The sequence below is a fragment of the Coenobita brevimanus genome, chromosome 50 (assembly GCF_032717465.1).
Source record: "Coenobita brevimanus isolate Jiangsu-jjx chromosome 50, ASM3271746v2, whole genome shotgun sequence".
NCBI lineage: Eukaryota > Metazoa > Arthropoda > Malacostraca > Decapoda > Coenobitidae > Coenobita > Coenobita brevimanus.
Window position 1 is genome coordinate 53,359,022 of NC_137003.1, and position 23,305 is coordinate 53,382,326.

The 23,305-nt window shown below is 39.2% G+C and overlaps 3 protein-coding genes and 1 pseudogene across 4 annotated transcripts in view; 2 read left to right on the forward strand and 2 right to left on the reverse strand.

Annotated features, from left to right (window-relative positions):
- The window catches only part of LOC145399669 (sodium-dependent noradrenaline transporter-like), a 102,947-nt gene extending 93,609 nt beyond the window's left edge, over positions 1–9,338 (forward strand). Inside the window, exons 15-21 of the mRNA XM_080272210.1 lie at positions 276–394; positions 2,103–2,255; positions 3,343–3,494; positions 4,557–4,656; positions 5,890–5,990; positions 6,264–6,431; positions 8,608–9,338. Coding sequence (XP_080128336.1) covers positions 276–394; positions 2,103–2,255; positions 3,343–3,494; positions 4,557–4,656; positions 5,890–5,990; positions 6,264–6,431; positions 8,608–8,853 — 1,039 coding nt within the window. The 3' untranslated portion in view covers positions 8,854–9,338. The remainder of the gene's footprint in view (positions 1–275; positions 395–2,102; positions 2,256–3,342; positions 3,495–4,556; positions 4,657–5,889; positions 5,991–6,263; positions 6,432–8,607) is intronic.
- An 8,181-nt stretch (positions 9,339–17,519) lies between these two features.
- The window catches only part of Nipsnap (protein nipsnap), a 48,696-nt gene continuing 42,910 nt past the window's right edge, over positions 17,520–23,305 (forward strand). For both annotated transcript variants that reach the window (XR_013897342.1, XM_080272405.1), the window contains exons 1-2: positions 17,520–17,612; positions 22,900–23,001. The gene's annotated coding sequence lies outside the window, so the exon portion shown is untranslated. The remainder of the gene's footprint in view (positions 17,613–22,899; positions 23,002–23,305) is intronic.
- On the reverse strand, positions 17,842–17,940 carry LOC145399893 (5S ribosomal RNA; annotated as a pseudogene).
- The window catches only part of LOC145399796 (kelch domain-containing protein 10-like), a 12,398-nt gene continuing 8,122 nt past the window's right edge, over positions 19,030–23,305 (reverse strand). The window contains exons 5-9 of the mRNA XM_080272344.1: positions 23,266–23,305; positions 22,879–22,996; positions 20,663–20,802; positions 19,592–19,731; positions 19,030–19,123 (exon numbers count right to left, since the gene is read on the reverse strand). The exon at positions 23,266–23,305 is cut by the window's right edge and continues 68 nt beyond it. Of these exons, the coding sequence (XP_080128470.1) occupies positions 19,030–19,123; positions 19,592–19,731; positions 20,663–20,802; positions 22,879–22,996; positions 23,266–23,305 (532 nt within the window). The remainder of the gene's footprint in view (positions 19,124–19,591; positions 19,732–20,662; positions 20,803–22,878; positions 22,997–23,265) is intronic.

Genomic DNA, 23,305 nt, shown 5'->3' on the forward strand with positions numbered 1-23,305 from the left:
TGCAGTAACATGTGATGGTTAGTGTATGCTTTAAATGAGGGAAAAGCAAGCCAGTTTAGAAACATTTTGACCAGTCACGTGCTCCCAGATATAATAGTCTGTGGTCATGCCTCAGGCTCCTGTGCCTTGAAGGGGTAGTATGTTACCAGCCATTAAATTGCAGTAGAGTCTGGCAGTAATTTATTGCTTTACATCACAGTAATTCATTTTCATTGAGCAACAGTCAGATGATCAGGCATGGCTTGTTTGTTGTATTTTCTCTTTTGTTATTATAGGCACTTGTGTGGAATGGTGAGTTTAATTGTGGTGGTGACAGTGGTGGTAGCAGTGGTGGTGATAATACAGTTGACCCTGCTTGCTTCAGACCGAAATCTTCCTCTGCACACTGCCCTAGCACCTCCAGGGTATGTAGAATCTGCAGTTGATAGTAGTTTTGCATCCCTTGAAGATTGCCTGATAATCCATATGTCGTACTATACTTCATTTAGATTGACACTGTCAGATAGGTGTGTGTAAAGATACAGGAGAGGATGAAATTTTTCAGGCCTATCTGACAGAGCCAGGATTCTGTGGGTGTGAATGATGAGTGAATGGAAGTTTGGCCCATTGAATAGGGCAAACTTATGCTGCCTGGATGTTGCTACTCCTCACCCTGCCCTAGGGTGAGGAGTACCATGCCTCTGCATGGGCCTGAGGTAAGGAGTTCTGCACTGAGGTTTGCAGAGAAACTCAGAATCAAGGCCTTTCTGGCTAGTGATGGGTGGATAACTAGATTTAGCAGGTGACATGACATTGCACACAGAAAAATTGTGGTTGAGAGGTGCAGTGCTGACTTTGGAAGTGCTCCACTTTTTGTGGAGAAAGTACCAAATATAGTACTGTATAGTACTGTATGCATATTTTATTATTAAGTAAATACTGTATGTATCACTGTTATCATGTTTACAAGTGTGAGTATTAATTATGGGTTCAGACTGCTGTGTGTAGCATTGAGAGTTAGCATAGTTTGCTAGGTTTGGCTGTACATTTTCAGGAACTTAGCCTGATCATTGGCTTCTAGGACCGAGTGGAAAGTTCCTCAAAATACCGGAAAATTTCCCTTATATTGAACCTTGGTTATGGAGCTCATCTAATCAAAATATTCGAGAAAACAGAATAGGGGTTGGCTGAATTAGTTTGTTTCGAGCATCTACTGTATACAGTGTATATACATAGGGTTGTGAGAGGCCGACTGAAAAAGACCTGGGACAGGGTCATAGAGTGTGACCTCAGGGATAAGGGACTGAATAGGGTGGCTGCCTGAGATTGAGCAGCATAGAGAGTTGCCATTAGGTGACCAAGGCCGATACATGCAAGCATGTTGGAGCCTTTATAAATGATACAAAACAATATGATTACAGTTGCTAAAGTGGTGCTCCTATGGTCAAGATTAGAACTGATGGAATAATCAAGTCAGCATAGTGAAAAGACAGTAGCCAGTTAGAGTTTTTTACTTGTACGACCACATCATTAGTAGCTACAACAGGCCAGATGGTTGGAGGGATTGATGGGGTGGGTGGGCAGAGTTGGTGGGTGGGCAAATAGTGAGAAAATAGGTCCATGGTAGGAATTGGTCCTTGGGGAATATGTACCTGAGGAACTGAGCCAAAGGAGGAACATAAGTTCAGTGGATAAAATGGGACCTGGGGGTTCTTCTTCTACAGGGTTAGTGGCTATCCAGGGTCCCAGGAAATGCCAGTATGTACAGTAATTGGGTTTTACTCAGGGAGTGTTGGGTATCCCTACTGGTGTAGAAATTAATATAAATACATATGCTTAGTAAGGTTGAGTCAACTAAATGTGAACCAGGTAAAAAGCTGATATGGTACAGTGGTGTCTTAAATTTTGTACAAAACTCATAAATTAGTAAGCTGTTTTGTAAAAATTTTCAAAGACAAAGGAGTGTATATGCAGTAACTGAACAGCAAATTTTCAAAGACAAAACAGTGTACAGTTTTTACCTGAACCATTTTAGAATCTTGTGTTTCAGCCCAGTACATTAAATACTTAGTATTGCAGTTAAGACAGTGCATCCTCATGTTCACCTCTCTAATTTTCTTCACTATCTCTCCACAGGACAAACCAGCCTGAGAATGGGGATAGCGTTGTTGGTATGGGTATTGGCACTGCTGTCGTCACAGCCTCTCACCTCCTCTCAGTTCTTCCTTTTCCTGTCACGTGGCTCAAGCAGGTGGTCTCATTCTTTGTCTATGTTGGTGAGTTTGGGTTTGTTGTCCTGTCTTTCATTATACCAGAATTAAAACTGCTGAATGGAAACATGAGAACAATAGCACAGTATTGAGCCCTTTTGTGGTAAGTACTGTTGAGGCCCCAAGATCTACCCAGCATAGCATAGTTGATTGGAATGACTGTCTTTTTATTATCCACTCCTTTATAACCACGTAAGAAGTGTAAGACCCCAGGGTTGGGGTTCTTATTCCTGCATTTAAAGACAAGGATAACCAATTAGATGCTCGTTAGTGGTACTGGATGAGCAGTAAGCCCTAGTTACCCCTCAGATGTAAACCCACATGTGTCACATCCAGTTGGGGTGCCTTAACTCACTGGACTACCAGGCATCAGTTTGATTATGTGGTTACCACTTAGCATTGTGAACTGCTACCTGGGCTACAACTCCCATAGCAGAAAGAAAAAAGTCTTGGAGTTGGGTCAACGTTGCCGGTAAACTTTGGCCAATGCCAGTCTATGGTTTTTAGTGAATTCTGAAACATACTGTATAGCACAGTATAGGATTTTTGTAGTTAGTGCAATGTAAAACAAACCATTAGCATTTAACCAGGATCTAAGTTGAGACAAACTTGGTAGCACACCAAATTTTGGTTTGCTCAAAGTAACAAATCAAACTGCCCACTTCTGGGCTTGAGGGTCCCAAGACCAGGCTGCCCCTGGAGGCATCTGTGTGGAGAAAAAATGTATATATATAATTGTGTGTGTGTGTGTGTGTGTGTGTGTGTATGTATATATGAGCTGGTGAAGGTTTATATCCAAGGGGTGGTTGGGGTTGATTGCTCATGTAATGCCACTCAGGGTTGAGTGAGGCTGGTCACTCTCATCTTAAATGTTGGGACCAACTGCCTAGTCCCGGGCTCCTACGCTCCTCATGGGGCAATGTAGGATTGGATGATGGATGGATGAATGTGTTACCTTTATACAGTTGAATATAAAGCTTCTATTTAGCCACAGAATCCTTATGGTTTGTTATTATGTTCTTTATAGTGACAAGCAGTACTGAACTGTATTTTTATCTATGTACAGTACAGCAGGCTTTCTCATTCTGTACAGGATTATGGAGCAGTGGTGTGACAACATGTGTGGGATGTATTCACGCCTTGGTAACAGCTCTACGTGACACATGGGACTGCCTACCTCGTGTTGCTGCATCAATTCTTTTGGCACCCCTTCTCCTTGGCCTTGCACTCCCAGCCACCACTAAGGTTAGCCTTATTGTATTATAACTTAATTTTAAGTGGGCTGGTTAGTTCTAGACACTTCACATGATTTCCATCTCCATTATCTTACTAAATGCACCAGCTGTATTTACATCACTTTTGTATATTGATAAGTGGGGGTGCTCTCCATCCATTTGCTGGATGTAGTCCTGCTCTTGGGTGACTGCCCTTTCCTCTCTTCCTTCTTTCCTTCCTTCCTCTTCTGTCCTTCTTTCCTTCATTCTTTCTTCTTCCTTCCGTCTATGGGTGACTCTACTTTGAGTGACAAGCTAAATGGTTTCCTGTACACCAGGAAACACTTACTACGCTGGGTGGTAACCATATAACCAAACTGTGGCGCCTGGTGGTTTAGTGAGTAATTAAGGCACTCCAATCAGATTAAGCCTGTGTAAGTTTATATCCAAGGGGTGGTTGGGGTTTATTGCTCATGTAATGCCACTCAGGGATGAGTGAGGCCAATCACTCTCATCTTAAATATCAGGACCAACTTGCCCATCCCTGGTCTCATACTCTTCCCATGGGGCAACACAGAATTAGATGATGATGATGATGGTGGTGATGAATATGACTATTCATATTATGGTGTTTTACACACACACACACACACACACACACACACACACACACACACACACATTGTTCTATAAAACACATTTTTGTGTATTGAGCTATATTTAACTGTGATGCACTGTGTTAAATAGTAGCAATTTCATGTGTACAGTAAATGAAGGCTTTGCATCTTTTTTTGTGTAATTTCTGTTTGTGGTTGCTGAATACTGCATTATACTGTAATGTTTTGGTAGCCATTATTCAGTTTGGAGCTGACAATATATATGATAACTACTGATAAATCAGTATGTTGTAGTATTATCCTAAGTAAAATTTACAATACTTTGGTAAAATAATTGTTCCCTTGAGGAATAAGTGTGAAAAATTAGATGAACTTTGTGCTTTTTATAAGTTCGTGTAAATATACTTGTATTTTCACTGAGATTATTTATATCTATGCCAGCACTTTCGAACTGTGGTTGTTTCTTTATATATCAGGTTGGTGCTGCTGGAGTGCATCTGGTGGAAGAAGAAGTTTTATCTTTGTCATTGCTGTGGCCACCTCTCACACTTACCCTTGCCATCACTGCTGTATATGGTCAGTAGCCTTGTGTTAATATTTTCTTATACCTCATAAGAGAGAATCTCTTCCATGATAACCCTTGACTCTGGATATTGTTACTAATTTTTCTTATTTTTGGACCATAGCTTGGTTACTTTATACAATCTGCAACTAAGCTGTACTAGAATCTGTACAGGAAGACTGTTATGTTTAACCCTTTATTTAGCTGATAAGCCAGTGAAATAATGCAGTGATGGAACAAAGTTAAGTACTGTGTAATGAAATCATGAATACAGTAATGTTAGCTGGTACACCACTACAGTACCCATTCTGCTTTACTCTTCTAAAGCCTTTCCATCTGGTATGTATAAATACACCTATTCCAAGCATTTGTCCTTGGTGGTTGTAAAAAAGAAGGGGGGGGGAAATACCTTGGAGCTGCTACCAGTATATCACCACAACAATGCCTCTAACCTTATTACTTAACATTAGCTTTGTAAGCAAATTTTTTTTTTTTTTTTTTTTTTTTTTTTTTTTTTAAGGATACAATATAGCTGCACTTTTTTACTGAAATTTCCAAAAACCTAATGTGGTTCAGTTACAGACCCCAAACATAGATCCAGATTCCACTTTTTTTTTTTTTTTTTTTTTTTTTTTTTTTTTTAAATACTTACTCCTCTACTTGGTCTCCCTGATTCATTAATAAATAGACACATAAACCATTTAATATGTTGGGTGGTAACCATTTAGTCAGCAGATGGGTGCATGATGGTATAGTGGATTAAAGCACTCAAGCCGGATGTTACATGTAAGGGTTTAAGCTGGAGGGGTGTTTAGGGTTTATTGCTCATACACTGTAATTTCATTTGAGAGAATGGCTGGCCACTCTTGCTGAGTAGCATAGCTTTGAATCTCAATGGTTCTAATGGGTAATAAAGGTTAAGTCAATAACAAAATAGCATATACAGTACACAGTGAAAGCCAAGGAGACATGACACACGTGTGGAGTCATAACCACCTTTCGATTGAAATCTTCACTTCGGTATGTAGCTACCATTTATGTGTGCTTTCTTTGTTATGTATCCACCAAAATTCACTTGCTTTGAGTGAAGAATGGTTGTTTGGCCTTGCAAAATGCTTCCCCCCGCCAATTGATGAGGTTAAGGAGTAGTACTGTTTATCCAGGAAAGATTCTACAATATTAATCCTTTTTCTTGCCTAAATCTTAAAACAGGATATACAGGACTTAATACTGTGTCAATCTTGTAGGGATCCACAAGGTGCGGAAAGATTTCACATTTATGGTGGAGGCTTCGGTGAGCTGGTTGTGGGCACCAGTGTGGGGTGTCATCATACCACTCATCTTCATAGTCAGTACCCTGCTTTGTGTTTGTAGCTTATGGTGCAGTTGTAGACAAATCTTGTTTGAGTTCATGAAAATATTTAAAGTAAAACAATGTTAATTATATGTTGTGAGAAATTGTACTGTATTTATAATGCAGCATATCTCACAGAAAACATTAATTATACACTCAGTTGTAATTTTCTTAGATATACAGTATAGTTTTCAATGTATATTTCACACAGTATTTGGTTCTTATTGTCTGTGGTGATGTTATTCTGTAATTTGCATTGTATTGCAGGGTGTGGTTGTGTGGCTGTGTGTGGTGGAAGGGGCAGCAGTAGCAGTGGTTGATGGCCCAGGATGGAAGACAGGATTAGTCTGGGGACTGAGAGCAGCAGTCATTCTCCCAGTCCCTATCACTGCCATTTATGTTGTCAAATCTCAACTTGCATATGGAGTGGTTGATGTAAGTTTATTGATGTTGAAACCTTCAGTGGATGCCTATTGATGTAGTGGGTTAAAGCAATCCAACTGTATGTGGCCTGTAGGGGTTGAAGTCTAAAGAAGGGTGGGGTTCATTGCTCAAGCATTGCTCCCGAGGGGCAGACAATCAGTGACTTTCACTTTAAATGTCTGAATTGAGTAGCCTAGCCCCTTGCCTCTGCACCCATAATGGAACAGTGTAGGATATGATGATGAGGCTGGTAATGAAACCTCGAAGAATTAGAATGCTTATTAATTTACGGTGTTACTAAATTTTGTATGACAGTTTTATTATTTATTAGATGATGAATTTATTTATATATTTATTTATTTATTATTATTATTGGATTTAGCCTGTGTAGACTTATGTCAAAGTGGTGGTTGGGGTTTATTGTTCACATAATGCCACTCAGGGATGAGTGAGGTTGGTCACTCTCATCTTAAATGTCAGGACCAACTTGCATAGCCCTAGGTTCCTAAACTTCTTATGGGGTGACATAGGATTGGATGGTGGATGGATGGATGGATTATTTTAATCCTTCATGTCCTCTTGGTTACTGAGGTGGCCTGTGGAGATTAACAGAACCCTGTGTGAAAGTGTGTTGCTGTTGACAGTCTCATATGGGAGTGAAACCTGAGTAGTGAGTGACAAAGAATTTTTTTTAGGTTATAAGCTGAAGAAAAAAAGAAAATAAATGGAACAGCTGCAGGCATAAGCAGAATGGGTGGTGTAAGTAGTAGAAAAATTTACAAGCACAGTATTTTAAATTGAAAGAAAAGGTGCTAGGAGTGAGGGGTGGAATGCTGAATGGATAAAAAAGAATATATTGAGATGTGGACAGGCTAATAGAATGCTCATGGACAAGGTGCCATAGAAAGTCATCTTTGAAAATGAGAATGAGGGTCAAGTTTGATGAGGCAGATCTTGTGTGGTATGGAATAAACGTGAAGCAGTATACTGTGTTGGTCAAAGAGCAGGAAGGAGAAGGGGAAGAGGACAGTTTGAGAGTTAAGACAAATTACCCTTGAGGCAGTTCAGTCATGGCCATCCTCTGCCAGGGATTCCCTGGAGGGAACAGTGCATCAAGAGATGATAGTGGTGATGATAATGATGAGAGTATGCTGATATATTTAATGATGCAACATATTACTGTACTGATCACCATTACAAAGCAGTTGAATAATATGTATTAATTTGTATTAACATGCTGTTTTACCCAACTGCTTTGAAATGCATATTGTCATCAGAATGCAACAGTGTCAGATATTGAGAAGCATAATGTTCAGGATGTGTTATTTTTTCTCTGATACCCTAGGTTCACTATTGTACATATATGACCCAAAAAGTGTTATGGCTAATGACACAGAGTGCAAAGTACATTATTTCCACCACATCACTTCCACTGTTCTGTAGAGGATGAGATATATACATATTAAAGTATGCATTTTCCCAAGTAGTGAAGTCAAGAATTTTATTCTGCCATACACAGATTTATAATAGGTCAGGTCTGTAAGAAAGAGCTAAAATTACAGGGGCTTGAAAGGCAAGCAGATATTGTATCTCTCTGGTCTATTTCACTTAGTATTCTGTTGATAGTTGTCTCTCTTCCATGCTCTTTCTCTTTTTCCTTTCTGGACTGCACCTCACCCCATTTTCAGATGGGTGAAAAAAGTTCAGGATGATGATGATGATGATGATGATGATGATTATATAATCTGGTGGGAGTAGAAGGAAAATGAAAAAGATGTCACTGTACAAGAGGTCAGTGCAGTAAGTAAAATAAAAATCACTATATTTTTTTTTTTTACATTGTTCTTTTTGTTTAAAGGAGAATAACAGAATAACTGACTGCTAAAGTTCCAGTGCAACCTGTAACTGATTTTCCAGTTTCTCCAATTTTACAGTACTAAGGATAAGGTGGAGGGATGGGTGGAGAGGAATATGAATGAGGGTAGTGTGAGTTTGAGGGGGAAGTAGCCTGATGCCAGAGGATAGGGTAATATACAATCATATTGTTTATGGACATCTCTCTGCAATTAAAGCATCTGGCAATAGATAAGTAAATAGGTAGTTGAATGGAAAAAGTTATAATATTTTTAAATGCATCCTTTGCTTATATTGATAACTGATGGTAATCACTGTTAATATTTGCTTGCAGAAAGTGGCATCATCCCTTCAGTCTTCACGTGAATGGGGTGACTGGGGTCCACAGGATCCCATTGAGCATCACAACTGGCGACGATGGAGGGAGGATGAGACGCGCCCAATTACTTCACTCAAGCGCCGCCTGGCTACTCGACCCCTTACTTATACTCATTCCACGCTCAGCAGCGAGTCTTCCTCCACCCTCACCAGGCTCAGAAGCAAATACCAACAGAACGGTGGTACCCCTAGTCTTCTCTGACGCTAATGTCATGCTCAGCTAACATGCATTCTTGTCATGAATTACCATGATTTGAAACTTCGCATATCACATATTGTTCTAATACCATTACCACTCTTCAGTCATATATACCAAACCTGCACGCTCATAAATCAATGAACTTTCTGGACATCACTCTAACCGTCATTATCATCACCTACTTTGCCTGTACAGACCTTAGCCTAGCTCTGATCCTACCAGACAGCACTGCACTCGAAGCATAGGAAGATCTCCTCACAGAACAGCATCTCATCACAATTCATTACTGGTATGCTTCATTTATTATATGTTGATATTGTGATACAGGTACAGTTTGATTATTGGTGAGAATGTTGAAAAGTGTTTAATGGTTTGATAGTGTAGCATCAGCATGTTTTGTGACATACTGAAGCCAAAGTGAAGGGTTGAAATTATGTTGTCACAAAGTACTTGATAATATATCATGGTGTGATTGCCATTCTAAACTACAGTCATAATTTATTGAGATGCATTGTTTACTGTGGCATCATGCTGTTTGTGTGTATGTATGGATGTATGATACTTTCGCACAATCTCTTATTCACAGATGCATTTAATTCAAAATAATGGAAGATCCTTACTTTGGTACTGAACTTTCATTGCATGTTGCCTCAAGAATAATCACACCATAAACAACGAATCAAATAAAAGACCTTCATTGCATGCCATCCAACTTTTTATGTTTTGCAACTGTTAATCATTGATATTGATGATACCCACACTTAATGTCCCAAGTACTGTACTGTATAAGGTAGTGCAATAAGAAGCAGTGTTACAGTAACAGTATAGTTAGTAGAAGCATCCATCACATGACTGATATGAAAGAGAGAATCTTTATTCCTCATTTCTCCTCTCCTAATTTGTTAGGCCATGATCCACATCACATTCCATTTTTGTCTTTGATGTCCAATATAATAGGAGTATCAAAATATTAAAAGTCCTCTCTCCATCCCCATTCTTTATTTAATGGGACTGTGAGCAGAACAATAAAAATTTCCAGCATACATACACTGTGTGACCTGATTGCATAAAAAATTAAGGTAATTATGTTGATAATATGTTGAAACTAATTTAGAAATTGGGTCTTGATCATCTTTAAGAAGGACCTAAATATTTTGTAATAGAGCATGATGATTTTTAAAAAGATGTATCCAGGCAGAAGCACAAAGCAGGCATGTTCATAGCAGTATACACTTCCCAGTGAGGATACAGGTAATCCCATTTATTCACTGATATTTCAGAAATTAGTTAGGGGTCATATCCCACTCTCATGCCAGTGGTCTGGCACTTTGATCAAAAGTTTTTGTTAATACAAGTTTGAATGTTTGATATTACCACAGTCTTCAGACTGAGCTTAAAAAACTGTCTGATTATCTGTCAGTAATATATTCTGAGGGAGAGGAGGCATATGTCAGTACTGTTTTAACAGCGTAGACTTGAATCCAAATCTGATGTCCTTTTTTCTTGTAAGCTTCCCTCTTGGAGGTGCTCAAGTTTTGTCCTTATGAGTAATGTTTGTATATAGCCCATTGCAACTGAAGACCCTTCCTGTCAGCTAGTTGCCCTTGAGTGGGCCCAAACTCACAACCATTTAGTTATATTTTCGTACAGCTGCCTGTTCTTTACCCCTTGATCTGCTTCTGAGAATTTCCAATTACTGTAACTGTGGATGCACCCAGGTTTCAAGATAATAACATAACTTTGTCTAAATTTGTGTGTGCTCTGATGCCAATGAAATATACAGTATTGTGCCATTAGCAAAGACTGTAATCTTGATATTCATAATACTCAATAGTTGTATCAGGCAAATGTTCAACTGAAAAAAAGCATGTGTGTATATTTACCATGGACAGAGTAGTTCTCAGTGCATGTATTGCTTCATGAGCATGAATTACCTTGTTCAGACATTGCATTTGAAGACTGTAGGTGATGATGGCTCAACCATCCACTGATTTTTTTTTTTTTTTTCTGATACTGTATATACAAATATACCTGTTTGTATAACTTATTGTGACTTAGTCTCTAAGGACCAAAACATCAGTAATGTTCTAAGATAGTGGTTACAGTGGTAATGAAGTTCATATTTTTTTTCACAATACAGTAATTATCTAATACATGTTTGTAACTTACACTGGTAAGACCATAGCCACACATTGTATGTTACTTTTTATTTATTGTTATACCATGATAATGATATCTCAGTATGTTATTAACAATATTATCCGAAATTTTGGCTGAAACTTAAAAACCTTTTGCAGTTACAGTCTGTATGTGAAAATTAGGATTCCTAAGTGATGTTACTGTGAGATAGATGTGTGTTTGTGTTTGTACATAGGTGTATGTATGCATGTGTGTTTTATTGTATAGGTATAATGCATGTTGATACTGCTCTTAGAGTGTGTATACATGGTTGTATGTTGTGATATGAGTGTTGTTTTGAGTTTTTATGAATATACAGTATATTTTTTTCATTTTTCCTTTTCTCTCTTCATTTTCCTCCATATCATTTTAACTTGGAGATTGTTATTGGTAGTCAGACCCTTCAGTGTGTGTTTTTTTAAAATGAAATATAACAAATTGAAAGATATGTTAATACTGAAGTGCCTCTAATAATGGAGAAATAAAGTGGTAAGCAAAAATTGAGAAAGAGATGAGAAGTAAACCTGGAGAACAGGGACGAATTTTGGTGAACAGGGCAAGTCCTTAAACCGTTGATTGCCAAAGACTTCTTTCACCTGAGCAAGTCATTAACTGTAATGATATTTTGAAACTAATTCCTCACAGCAATGAAGGGGTTAAGGATGGAATTCCCCATTAATTTTTCAGTTATGTTCCTAGGGAAGAACAAGGCATTAGGAAAAATAGTTGGTTTCTGCCATATTGACTGAACCTGAACTTTAAATACAGTTAGTAGGATGCGAATACATGGTATGCATTTACTACTTTTTTTTTTTTTTTTTTTTTTTTTTTTTTTTTTTTTTTTTTAAATCATATTAGGTACTGTATTCTTGTTCATACATGTATGTTAAAGGATAATACCAAACCAGACCACTATATTTATTGGGCATAATGAGGCCATTGACATCTTCATTTTTTTATATTGTATCTGGTTTGTTTGCTGCATTGTGGCAGTGCAAAGGGTAGTTTTATCTGTGATTATTGTCTAGTGAGGGTAAGGGTAGTAAACTTGTAACACTGTTAGCTGCTATGTCTCAGTGCTTCTTACCATGTACTGTATATACAGTTCTATGTGTACTGCTTCTTGTTTGTAAGGGAACAACCAAAACATTGTATAGTATTAATTTGTCTTCTGAAGTTATCCCAAGAGAATAGATGGTATCTGTGCATTTGTGCTGCACTGTCATAGTGTGGTTTGTGAGTTGTACAATAGCAGCATATTTGGCACTTGCATGACCTGACAATGGCCAGCACAGATATTTAACGGTCAGTGAGCCACCATTAGGTGACCAAGGCCGACACATGCAAGCATATTGGAGCCTTCAAAAATAAAACAAAACAAAACGAGTGATACTGACATTTACATTTCTGCAATCTGTCATCAGTCACTGAAACTAGACTTCAGATGTTCAGCACAATGCAAAAATTTGTTATTGGTCACTGAGACTGGTGGCTAATATCCTGTTGTATCCTTCTACTTTGATAGTTCTTACCCATTAGTGTGACTTGTTGAGATTTGCTGTGACCTGACTGCAGTCTGATGAGATGCGCATATCCTTGTTTAGGGCCATATTCTGGGTGGCTCAGGAGACTTCAGAGCACCGCTTCCTTCGCATTCTATTTTGCACATAAAATCTTAAAATTCTCTTGTATGCTGTATGTGTCATTTTAGCACTGTCATAGCATTTCATCTCTGTCATTGAGGTGTATGTGCAGAATAAATTACTAAGGAAGAGATGTTGAAAAATCTCAAGTGCCTCTTAGAATGTGACCCGTAGATCCGCTGAGGTTTGGTAAGGCCTGTTAAATGGGTACAAATGATTGGTGTTTTGAAAACCCTTGTATCCTAATGTAACATAATACAGTAATAGAAAATGTAATGTAAATAATATGCCATGTTATGATTACTGTATAATGAATTATATTTAGTAATTAACAAACCAAAGACATAGTAGATTTCATGGTTAATGTTTCACTCATATTTATGATATCTGCAGGTATGGGTTTCGTGCTAAAGATGGTTTTCACACCCTATGAGGTGATGAAGAAAATACAAGAGCTTTACAGTGCCAAAAAGGCTGGTCCTTTTACATATGGAAATGAACAGCCATTCCAACAAGCAACTGTGTACTGTATATAAAAGATGTGCAATGATGCATATAGTAGGATAGTTTTGAAAATCATGGGCATACCTGGAGACATACTGTACATATTTATTACATTGTGATATATAATTCATGCTTCTTTTATCAGTTTAAGGGCATTAATTATTCCTTCCAGCATAAAACTTAATGCTATATACTGTACTGGTCCATACTAGAATGTTAAGTGTTGCAGTGTTGCTTGAAAATAGAATTCCTTTATGTGAATAAGTAAATGTGAGTCTTGACATTTCAGATGATAGAAATTACTGGCTATCCATTACGTGTTTGTTCAGGAATTTTACTGATAAGCAGCACCACTACAGATTATTTCATTATTTTATTCAGAATTTAGACATCTCTTCCAGTACAACAGGAAATTGGATACCTAAGAGTGTTGCAGTTAATAACTATTTTAGAGTCCCATTCTATCACTTTTTTTTTTTTTTTTCTGGTTCTCTGGGTCCTACCCACCCCACCATGGAGTGGGAAAGAAGGTCTGTATATATATATATTTTATGTGTCCGACTCTGGGCAAAGGCTTCACAGCCTGCTCCCAAGGCCTAGTTGTCCTCCTATGTACCATACACCTCTACATGTCACCATATATATATATATATAATGGAACTGAGGCAGAGCTTGTGACTACATAATGATGCATGTTGTAGTGCTAGATGGCTCATTGGTTAAATTCTTTTGTAGCAAAAAGTCAATTAAAAGACAATAATTACCTCTGCCAAGGAGGTTATGTTTTCATCCCTGTCCATTTGTTGGTTGGTTGGTTTGTGAGCAAGATTACACAAAAACTACTGGACGGATTTCCATGAAACTTGGTAGAAAAATGGGCCTTGGCCCAGAATAGACCCCATTAAATTTTGGTGCGGATCTGTAGAAAGGTGCGGATCCAGGAATTTTTTTCACTTTCTTTAACATTGCGAGATAGGGCATTTTTCGACACTTTCATAATTTTTTCAGTGAATATTGCATGGATCTTGATGGAAAAAATCAGGCATATTTAGGATGCTGGTATCTACAAATGTGTGCAGTTTGGTGCGGATCCATATAAAATTCCGGATCTAGCGGATTTAAATATGCTTTTATAGGGAGGTAGTCTTGTTCCATATTGGATTAAACTTGATTGAATTAAAAGGAACTGCATGTTGGGCCTTGGCGGAGGTATGTGCTCTACTGCGTGCCATTCTAGTTACATATTACATTATTTGTATTATTAAATGTCTTGACTGCAATATATTAAATGAGTGCTGGCATTAAGCAGTTACTGTGAACATGAAAGATGTCTTAGGTTGATTTTGATGAGAATGCAGTACATTTAAAGACAAGAAAAAAAAAAATGTTATATACTGCAGTGGTTATACCTGTACCACTGAATCTGTGTTAATATTGTCCCCCATACATTGGCATACAGATTTACATTGATTCACCATTTTCCATGACCTCCACCACCTTGAAACACTGAAGGAAGAAATAATGAATAACTGTCAAGCCATAATATGGCTGTTATGGCACTTTCAAAACTGAACTGTAAAGGGAGATTTTTTTTTTTCAGTTTTTGTATGAGTGAGAACAATGAGCAGAAGACTGTAAAATATACACAGGTTGCCGGGATAGAGAATGGATGTACTGTATAAGAAAATCACTGATGCAGTACGGAACAGAGAATGTGACAGTTGATTTTTAGCTCTATATTCGTTGAGACAGATGTCTTAACACTGATCTTTCATTGTTGTCTTAATCGTAATTCTAACTTTTACTGCTTTTGTAGACGTGCCGGAGAGGCGCACCTTCGTGTGGTGGCACTGATATCCTGCTGCTTGGTTATGCAAATGTCCCTCAGCTTTCTCCCTATCCCCTGAAAGGGGGATGGTGGACTGCAGGAGAGTGACATCTTCAGCCTGCAGTCTACTGGATTCACTTTCAGTTGAACCTGGGGTTACAACAGCAAGAAGAACCACTACAACTACTACTACCACTACCACTGCTACTACTATCACCACTACCACCACCACTACCACTACCTATAGTACTACTACTACTACTACTACATATTATGAAACATTTGATGAATTGTAATTTCCATTGCAAAATAAAATTATAAAACATTGATCTTCTTGCAACAAAACACCATCAAAAGTGTGATGTAGGAAGCAGTGGGAACTGTGAGGCACAGAATGAGTGGCCAACCCTTTGTGTGTTCTTTCAGCCATGTCTTAGTAGACTATTTCTGTATATAGTTTATCTCAAAATGTATTTTGCTATGCTGTATATGTATATATGATTGTATATGTAAATACTGCTGTACTATAACAATCAGTATTGTATATTTTGGATTATTAATTTAAATTTGTATATGTCTGTGACACCAACTTGTTGCCTAATTTATAGTTGGACACTTCACTAATTGTTGATATATTCATTTTATGTATAGTAACAGGCCATTTCTTGTATAATATAAACATTAAATTACATTCACATAAAGTGCACATAAACTGTTCTAAGACTGTTAATTTAAGTAGCTCTTGTTCAGACTGCTTTATATGTTCTCTGCATGCTATACTATAATTTGTTTACTGAACTGAAAAGATATCTGTTTACTCAGACACTTTACACAAGTACCAGGCCCAGTCTTAATTATACAGTGTTTATATGTACTTAATGACCAATTTTAACTTTTATAAAAGAAATGTAAGTACATTTTCCAGCCAGAAACCACTGCTTGTAGCATACAGTTATACAGCAAAATCGGTTTTTATTTTATTGATGCTAGTCTGAGCACTAAGAAATATGAAAAGACAACAATATTTTCAAAATGTTACTGCATGTAACACTGGTATTGCACAAACAAGGTGAAATCTTCACAAATATTGTATATGAGCAGTTTGGCGCAACCTCCTGAAATAAACGATCGAGTTGTTTGTGTTTTTTTCCTTTTTCACTGGTGAAAAGGATATTTCAAAGTTTGATGATGGAAGTAGATATGGAAGGCCACTGGACTGTAAATGTGTGAGATGATGAGAAATAAAATTTCATGAAGCAAAGGAAATAACATGTATAGAGAACAGATGGATGAAGTTTGTATGGAGGTGCACAAAACAAAGGCTGCAACACACTACCACTTCTATAGGTTGTTTTGGCAATGTTAGAAAGAAAGGCAACCAGCATTCATTTGTGTGATGGTCAGTGGGGGCACTCATCATTCACTCATTCAATGCGGTGTTATCTTGAGATGGTTCCATACTGTGTGACAAGCCAAACGGTTTCCTTTAACCCAGAAGTACTGTTGCAAATTTAGCACTTTCTTATTAATTCTTGAGATACTTGCCTCGATTCAGCAGTATTTCTTTACGTTTAACCGAGAAATATCCTGGTATTACAGAGGTTATCCAAAGTTTTGGATGTATTCTACAGAACTTTCTACTCTTCTCTTAAGATTTTCAGTATATATATATATATATATATATATTGCGTACAGCGAGAATCTAGCTGTGTGTGTGTGTGTGAGAGAGAGAGAGAGACAAACGATATGTGTGGCTTTGCATTCCCAGCAAACTAAGCTCTGCAAGGTGTTAACTGTATAACCAAACACACACCTGGTGGTTTAGTGAGTTAAGGCGCTCGACCAAATGGAGCTTGTAAGGGTTTCTGACGGGTGGTTGAAGTTTGATGGATTTGAATGAAACCTCCCAGGTGAACTTGTCTGATTACTGGGAAGGTCTTCTACTATATACAATATTCAAACCATGATTCTAGGGGTGATGAGCCCCCCCCCCCTCACCAAATTAATAATTCTCAAATAGTGAAAGGGTGGCAGATATGGCTTTGATATATTAGCACATGTTGTACAATGCACTCTCATCTCTAATGCGATACTTGAGGAGCATGACCCCCCCCCCCCAGTTGGGGATCAGCCCTCCCGCCCCAAAATAAAAACGATCAGAAATAGTGGAAATGGGTACATGGATTACAACGAAACTTGTCAAATCAGTTAGGCTGGTTCCTTGATAATGTCTTCCACAATATAAAAATTTCCACCATTATTTTAAGGGGAGTCAGCCCCCTCCATTACTCATAAAGGATACAATATAGAAGGAGAACAGATATCACTTTGATAATTTAATGGATGTTGTAGAATAGGCTTCCATCCGCTAACTACTGTTACTACTACTACCACTACTATTAACAAAGAGTATAAAGATAAGAGAGGTCAATCGCACCATCCCTGTGTAACTGGGTGGCAGTGGCGCACCAAGCGTCGGGCGCGGAAACAGAGCTGGAGAATGTAAACATTATGCCGGGCAGTCAGCTCAGTGCTGCTATTAACTGCAGAAATTCTAGGCAAAAAAGGCCTGGATTATCTTTTTTTCGATTCCCAAAGGACAAGGAAAGGTGAGTGATATATTGTCAATCACATTTTATCTAAAGTAAGTTCACGCTGATGAAAATATCAGAAATGTTGATCTGGTTGGTTATTCTCTAGTTCTATTCATTTCATTCATTCATTGCTAGACGCCATGTATCCCACACGGGGTGGCCAAGGGCTTCGAGTTTACAGGGAGGGGCACTAATCCTCCACCAACCCCACTTGACACGTAAGGATGCCAACAGCATCTGGGCCCTCTGGGGTTCCCAGGCGGTCACCCATCCAAGTACTAACCAGACCCAACGTTGCTTAACTTCGCTAATCGGACGGGAAGCGGTGTACTCAACGTGGTATTCAACTTTGGTATTTAATTCAGCGTTTTAACTATACACTGCAAGTGATTACTGGGGGTTGTTCTAGGGTATCAGGCTCTTTTTATGTTGCTCATGCAACCAATTTGCTTAACGCGGTAATAGTGTTTTGTAATTCTTTCAAATCGACTTGCATACCACAGGATTGGGTTGGTTGCAGTTCCATATTTTCTCTTGATGCATACGAAGAAACTGCACATCAAGTTTAATTGGTAAAGCCAAGTACGCATAGTAAAACAACTGAGTTTATTAGATAATACTGATAAGCTGTAAGAGAGACACGAGTTTGACCATTTAAACAAGGCCATTTTGTCTAATCTTACCTTAAAATTATAACTTAACGTTTGAAAGTTACTGCAATTGACGACACTATGCCCCCCCCCCCACACGTAGCACCTCGCACTGCCGCACCTACCCTTTTTACAGCACGAGACCTTTCTTTTACTCCAAATATTACACTCTTCGATCACATACCCCATTACATAAACAAATACTGTTCACTTTTACCTCTTGAATGATGCTCTCCTTTATCATTTTTCTCAGGGATAATAACAAGGAACATTAGCTTTTCATAGATAAAATAATAACAGATATTAGCTTTCAGAGGTAATAACTACAGATACTGGCCGAGGAAGTCTCTCTCTCTCTCTCTCTCTCTCTCTCTCTCTCTCTCTCTCTCTCTCTCTCTCTCTCTCCTTTCATTATTAGTTCTTGCTATATCCAGACGACTTTATTCGGCTAAGGAGAGATAATTGGAACTGTGCTTTCTAGAGTGAGTAAAATCTTCCGGCAATCATGGAAGTCTAAACGTCCTCAGCGTCCTCGTAGTGAAGGAGTTATTGTCTTTGTGGGTGGAAAAAAAAAGTCGAGATGATGATATGATATTTAAGAAACATCTGCCTAGTCTTCCTTTGAGTATCCAGAATATCTTCAGAATCGAATCATCTCCATCAACCCTCTTGTACCAAGCTGCATGTCGTATTTTTTTTTTTTTTTTTAACCTACTGTATGAGTTGATTTAGGTAGCTTTGCCTGACGATTTTTTTTTTCTTGTTTAGGATTCATTTTGCAACTATTGTCTTGATTTGGGTAGTTTTGCCAGACGCGATATGAGGCTTCTCGGCACCCCCATGGCTAGGAGGTGATGGGTGGGGTTAGAGGAGAGGTGATGGAGGTTATAGGTGGGATTAGTGGGGTGGACAATGGTGAGGGTGGAGTGAGCGTGTGGAGTGTTTGAGGCGACGCGCTGCTGGTTTGGAGATGTTGTGGGGGTGGGAGAGTGGGAGTGAGAAGTGAGAGAGTTTGAGGTGGTGATAGTGGGGTTGTGTGAGTGTGTGATCACGTGTTGTGACTTGTGGGTGGGAGAGTGAGGATGTGGGGTAGCAAATTCGGGGTTGTGAGGGTGTGAGGTGCCGTGTTGTGGGTTGTAAGTGGGAGAGTGGGAGTGTGTGGTGGTGAAATCGTGGCTGTGAAAATGTAGGTTAATGTAACTGGAGTGTGGGGTGGGGTGCGTTGGATGTGGGGTGGTGTGCTTGGGGTTAGAATTCATGTATGAGGGGTGTGAGTTGGGGTGCGTGGGGTGTGGATTGGTGTATGCGGGGTGTGGGGTGGGGTGCGTGGGATGTTGTGCGGTGAGAGTGGAACAGTGGGAGGTAAAAGCTCCCCACGCAGCCTCCAACAATGGGGGGGCTTGGAGGGGGGCACGGTAGACAGCTGAAGAACGGTCTTTGCTCTCTACACTAGTCCTCCCTCCATAAACGTACAGGGTCCCGCTCTGAAATAGGAGGAAATTGAATGAGCGATACAAAAACACTGAAAAATATTGTGTTAATACGTATTAGTGAGAAATATGTGTAGCTGGGGCTAAGATGTGAATGAATGTGTTTGAATGGATGAGTAAATTGGGAGTGTGTCGTCCTGACTCGGCTACCTCCCTTTCCTTGGGGGAAGCAGCCTAGGTATATAGATAGATAGAGAAATATAATGATGTTGATAACAGTGATGATGATTATGTTGAATATAGAGTAATTAAGAAAAAATGAAATGAGCGATAACTGTCGAAAACTGACATTAAAAATGTAATGAATCCAAAATTCTGAAACACTGACAAACATGTATGGAATAAACTGATGTATGGGTATACTGTATAAAACACTGACAGGTAAAAATAAAATGTCAGTTATATAGCCTACAATGGAATGAACAATAGATACTGAAATCTGAACAAAAGAAAAACGAAATGAAAATTTAATACTGAAACACTTAACATAAAATATGAAGCTTACAGCAAAAATAAAACGTCAGCAAAGAAATAATAACACGCTGCTACAAATGCATTCAACTGCTTTAGTTCAATTGCGGAAAAAAATCGTTTATACACCTGCTGGCGTTGTGAATCAGTGAGGCTAAATTGCAGTCCTTCCACCAATTTTAAATGTTAGTTTGTTCAGCAAAATCTCATTTGGTTTTGACAGTCTCGATACAGTCCATACGATCTGTTAGCCGCAATTGTGCATCACACTTCGTGTTTGCGTGGCTGTACATATATATATATATATATATATATATATATATATATATATCTGAATCTATCTATATACATACCTGTCTATATATATATATATATATATATATATATAATTTACCGTATATATATGAGAGAGAGAGAGAGAGAGAGAGAGAGAGAGAATGAGAGAAACCCTTACCTTACTGAGTGCGGCATCATGGAAGAACAGAGGTGTTGGTAGCCGTAGTTTAAGTCTGGTCCAGGTGAGAGAGGGCAGGTGCAGACGCCACACATCATCAAATACCGTCACACCATCAGTACCGCCCACCACGTACAGATCTGACAGGGGGTGAGGGTGGAAGGAGATGTTAATATACAGGGTGGCGTGTATATACCGTAATGTTTCTTATTCATTCCTTAGGCCGATATCTGGTGTTGTGCGTCTGTTGTAGGGGCGGCTCACTCACGGTTAGCGGTGTCTCTCCTGCACCATGTAATCATTTCACACTTCCATTGTCACACCCACGCCCACACCAACAGACTGAGCCGTCCCACCTGCATATAAGATACTGCCTTGTGAGTTTCTATTGGAGCGTTATTTGTGGACCATCTTGCATTTCTTTTACCTTAACCTGGAGGAAATTTTCGTCCTTTTGCGGCCTATTTCCCGTAGCTCGATGGCAGATAAGACAGTAGGCCTACAACGGCACTTCATGTTCTCCACAGCACTTCATCGTGGCGAATACTACGCTGGTTTGTTAATTTCTTGTTACAGCCCGGCATTCAAGATGAAGAGCCGGCAGTTTGTGGTTAAGATAAAGTGAAACGTGCATATATATGATTACTTTCGTCTCTTTATCAGTATACGCTGTCCACTTAAACCTGGCTTAAAACTGCCATCTCTCCGTCTCTAATAATGACCTGTAACATGAGGGTATGGCCCGTATTCTCGTCGGATAAGGAATCCCCCTAACACCTAACATTTAGCAGTTTATTTTTCTTATCATACCATACTGCCCTGTACTGGATCATGTAAATTATTATAATATCGCCTCACTTTACGCACAACTCCGGACAGAATTTCGCGGTACACTAGAGGTGAAGGGTTGACGGGCCGTTGCAGTCTTACGGGACAGCGGGTCACTCACTGCCTGCAGCCAGTATACAAAGTAGCACCTGAGTAGTTTGATAAAAATAGTCATAATTTTGAGCAGATTGGACATGATATCGAGTCTTATCTCCGTAAGTGGTACGTCTTAACGTTCATATATATATATATATATATATATATATATATATATATATATATATATATATATATATATATATATATATATATATATATATATATGTTTGTTAACGTATAAGCGAGATATTAATATCGTAACTTTTGCATGAAACACAAGTATAACCAACGCACACACGACACCGCTGGAATGGGTGATGATTATGGTGTAGAAAGACGTGGAAAACAACCTTATGAACAGGACACACAGACGCTCCAGCAGGGAAGGTGTGTGTGTGTGTGTGTGTGTGTGTGTGTGTGTGTGTGTGTGTGTGTGTGTGTGTGTGTGTGTGTGTGTGTGTGTGTGTGTGTGTGTGTGTGTGTGTGTGTGTGTGTGTGTGTGTGTGTGTGTGTGTGTGTTTGTGTGTGTGAGAGAGAGAGAGGGAAAGTATATGTGCCTGCTACGAGAGTGTATAATTATGTGTGTAACTGTACTGATGTCAAAAGCGGGGATTCACCACTTCTTCCAGGAAAGCTTGCGTTAAGGGAAAAGAGAGAGAGAGAGAGAGAGAGAGAGAGAGAGATAAAGCCAGCCAGACAGACAGAGCGATTGATACTGATAATGATGACGTATAAATTCGTGTCATTCTGCAAACTTCTTTAATCATGGTAGAATGGCTTAAATGGTAGACTAATACAGTACTCGTATGTGTTATTTTGGTTTTTGGTGCCATATTATCGTAGTGTCACAAGATTCCACAGTCATTCTTCTTCTTCCTCCTCCTCCTCTTCATCATCATCATCATCATCATCATCATCATCATCATCATCATCATCATCCTGAGCAGTTTTGTTTTGGGTATTACACCTTAGCTAATGGTAACCGAAGAACTGATTAGTTATGACTGCTGTTCTTTTACCTTAACTTGGCCTAGATTTTCGCCCTTTTGCAGCATATCATGCGAAGCTCAGTGACAGAAAAAACGATGCTACGCTCTACATCCTTTCCATAGCAGCGCATCGTGACTAGCATCATAATCTAATACTAAGCTACTGTTAAAATTCAGCATTCAAATGGAGAGATAGCAGTTTTAGGCCAAGTTAGAGCAAAACGGGTATACCTACGTTAGCAGCAATGATAATCTCTCTCTCTCTCTCTCTCTCTCTCTCTCTCTCTCTCTCTCACCCACCTTGCCCCCTCTGTACTGCAGCATGTGAGCGGCGTGGACTAGGAGTGGCGTGGAGGTTGGGGTCTGGCTGTGAGCGCTTCGTGGACCATCTGCCAGAGTCCATGTCCAACACTGGTAACTGAGGTGAGACAGGGGTGAGATAGAGATGTGTGAGACAGGGGTGAGATAGAGATGTGTGAGACAGGGGTGAGATAGAGATGTGTGAGACAGGGGTGAGATAGAGTTTTGAGACAGGTGGGATAGGGGTGTTAGACTTTTCATTCCTCTTTGTCTCACCTCCCTCTCTCTCTTTGTGTGTGTGTGTGTGTGTGTGTGTGTGTGTGTGTGTGTGTGTGTGTGTGTGTGTGTGTGTGTGTGTGTGTGTGTGTGCGTGCGCGCGCAGCTCACCTCATCAAGCGGGAAGACTGTGTCAGCATCCGCCCCTCCC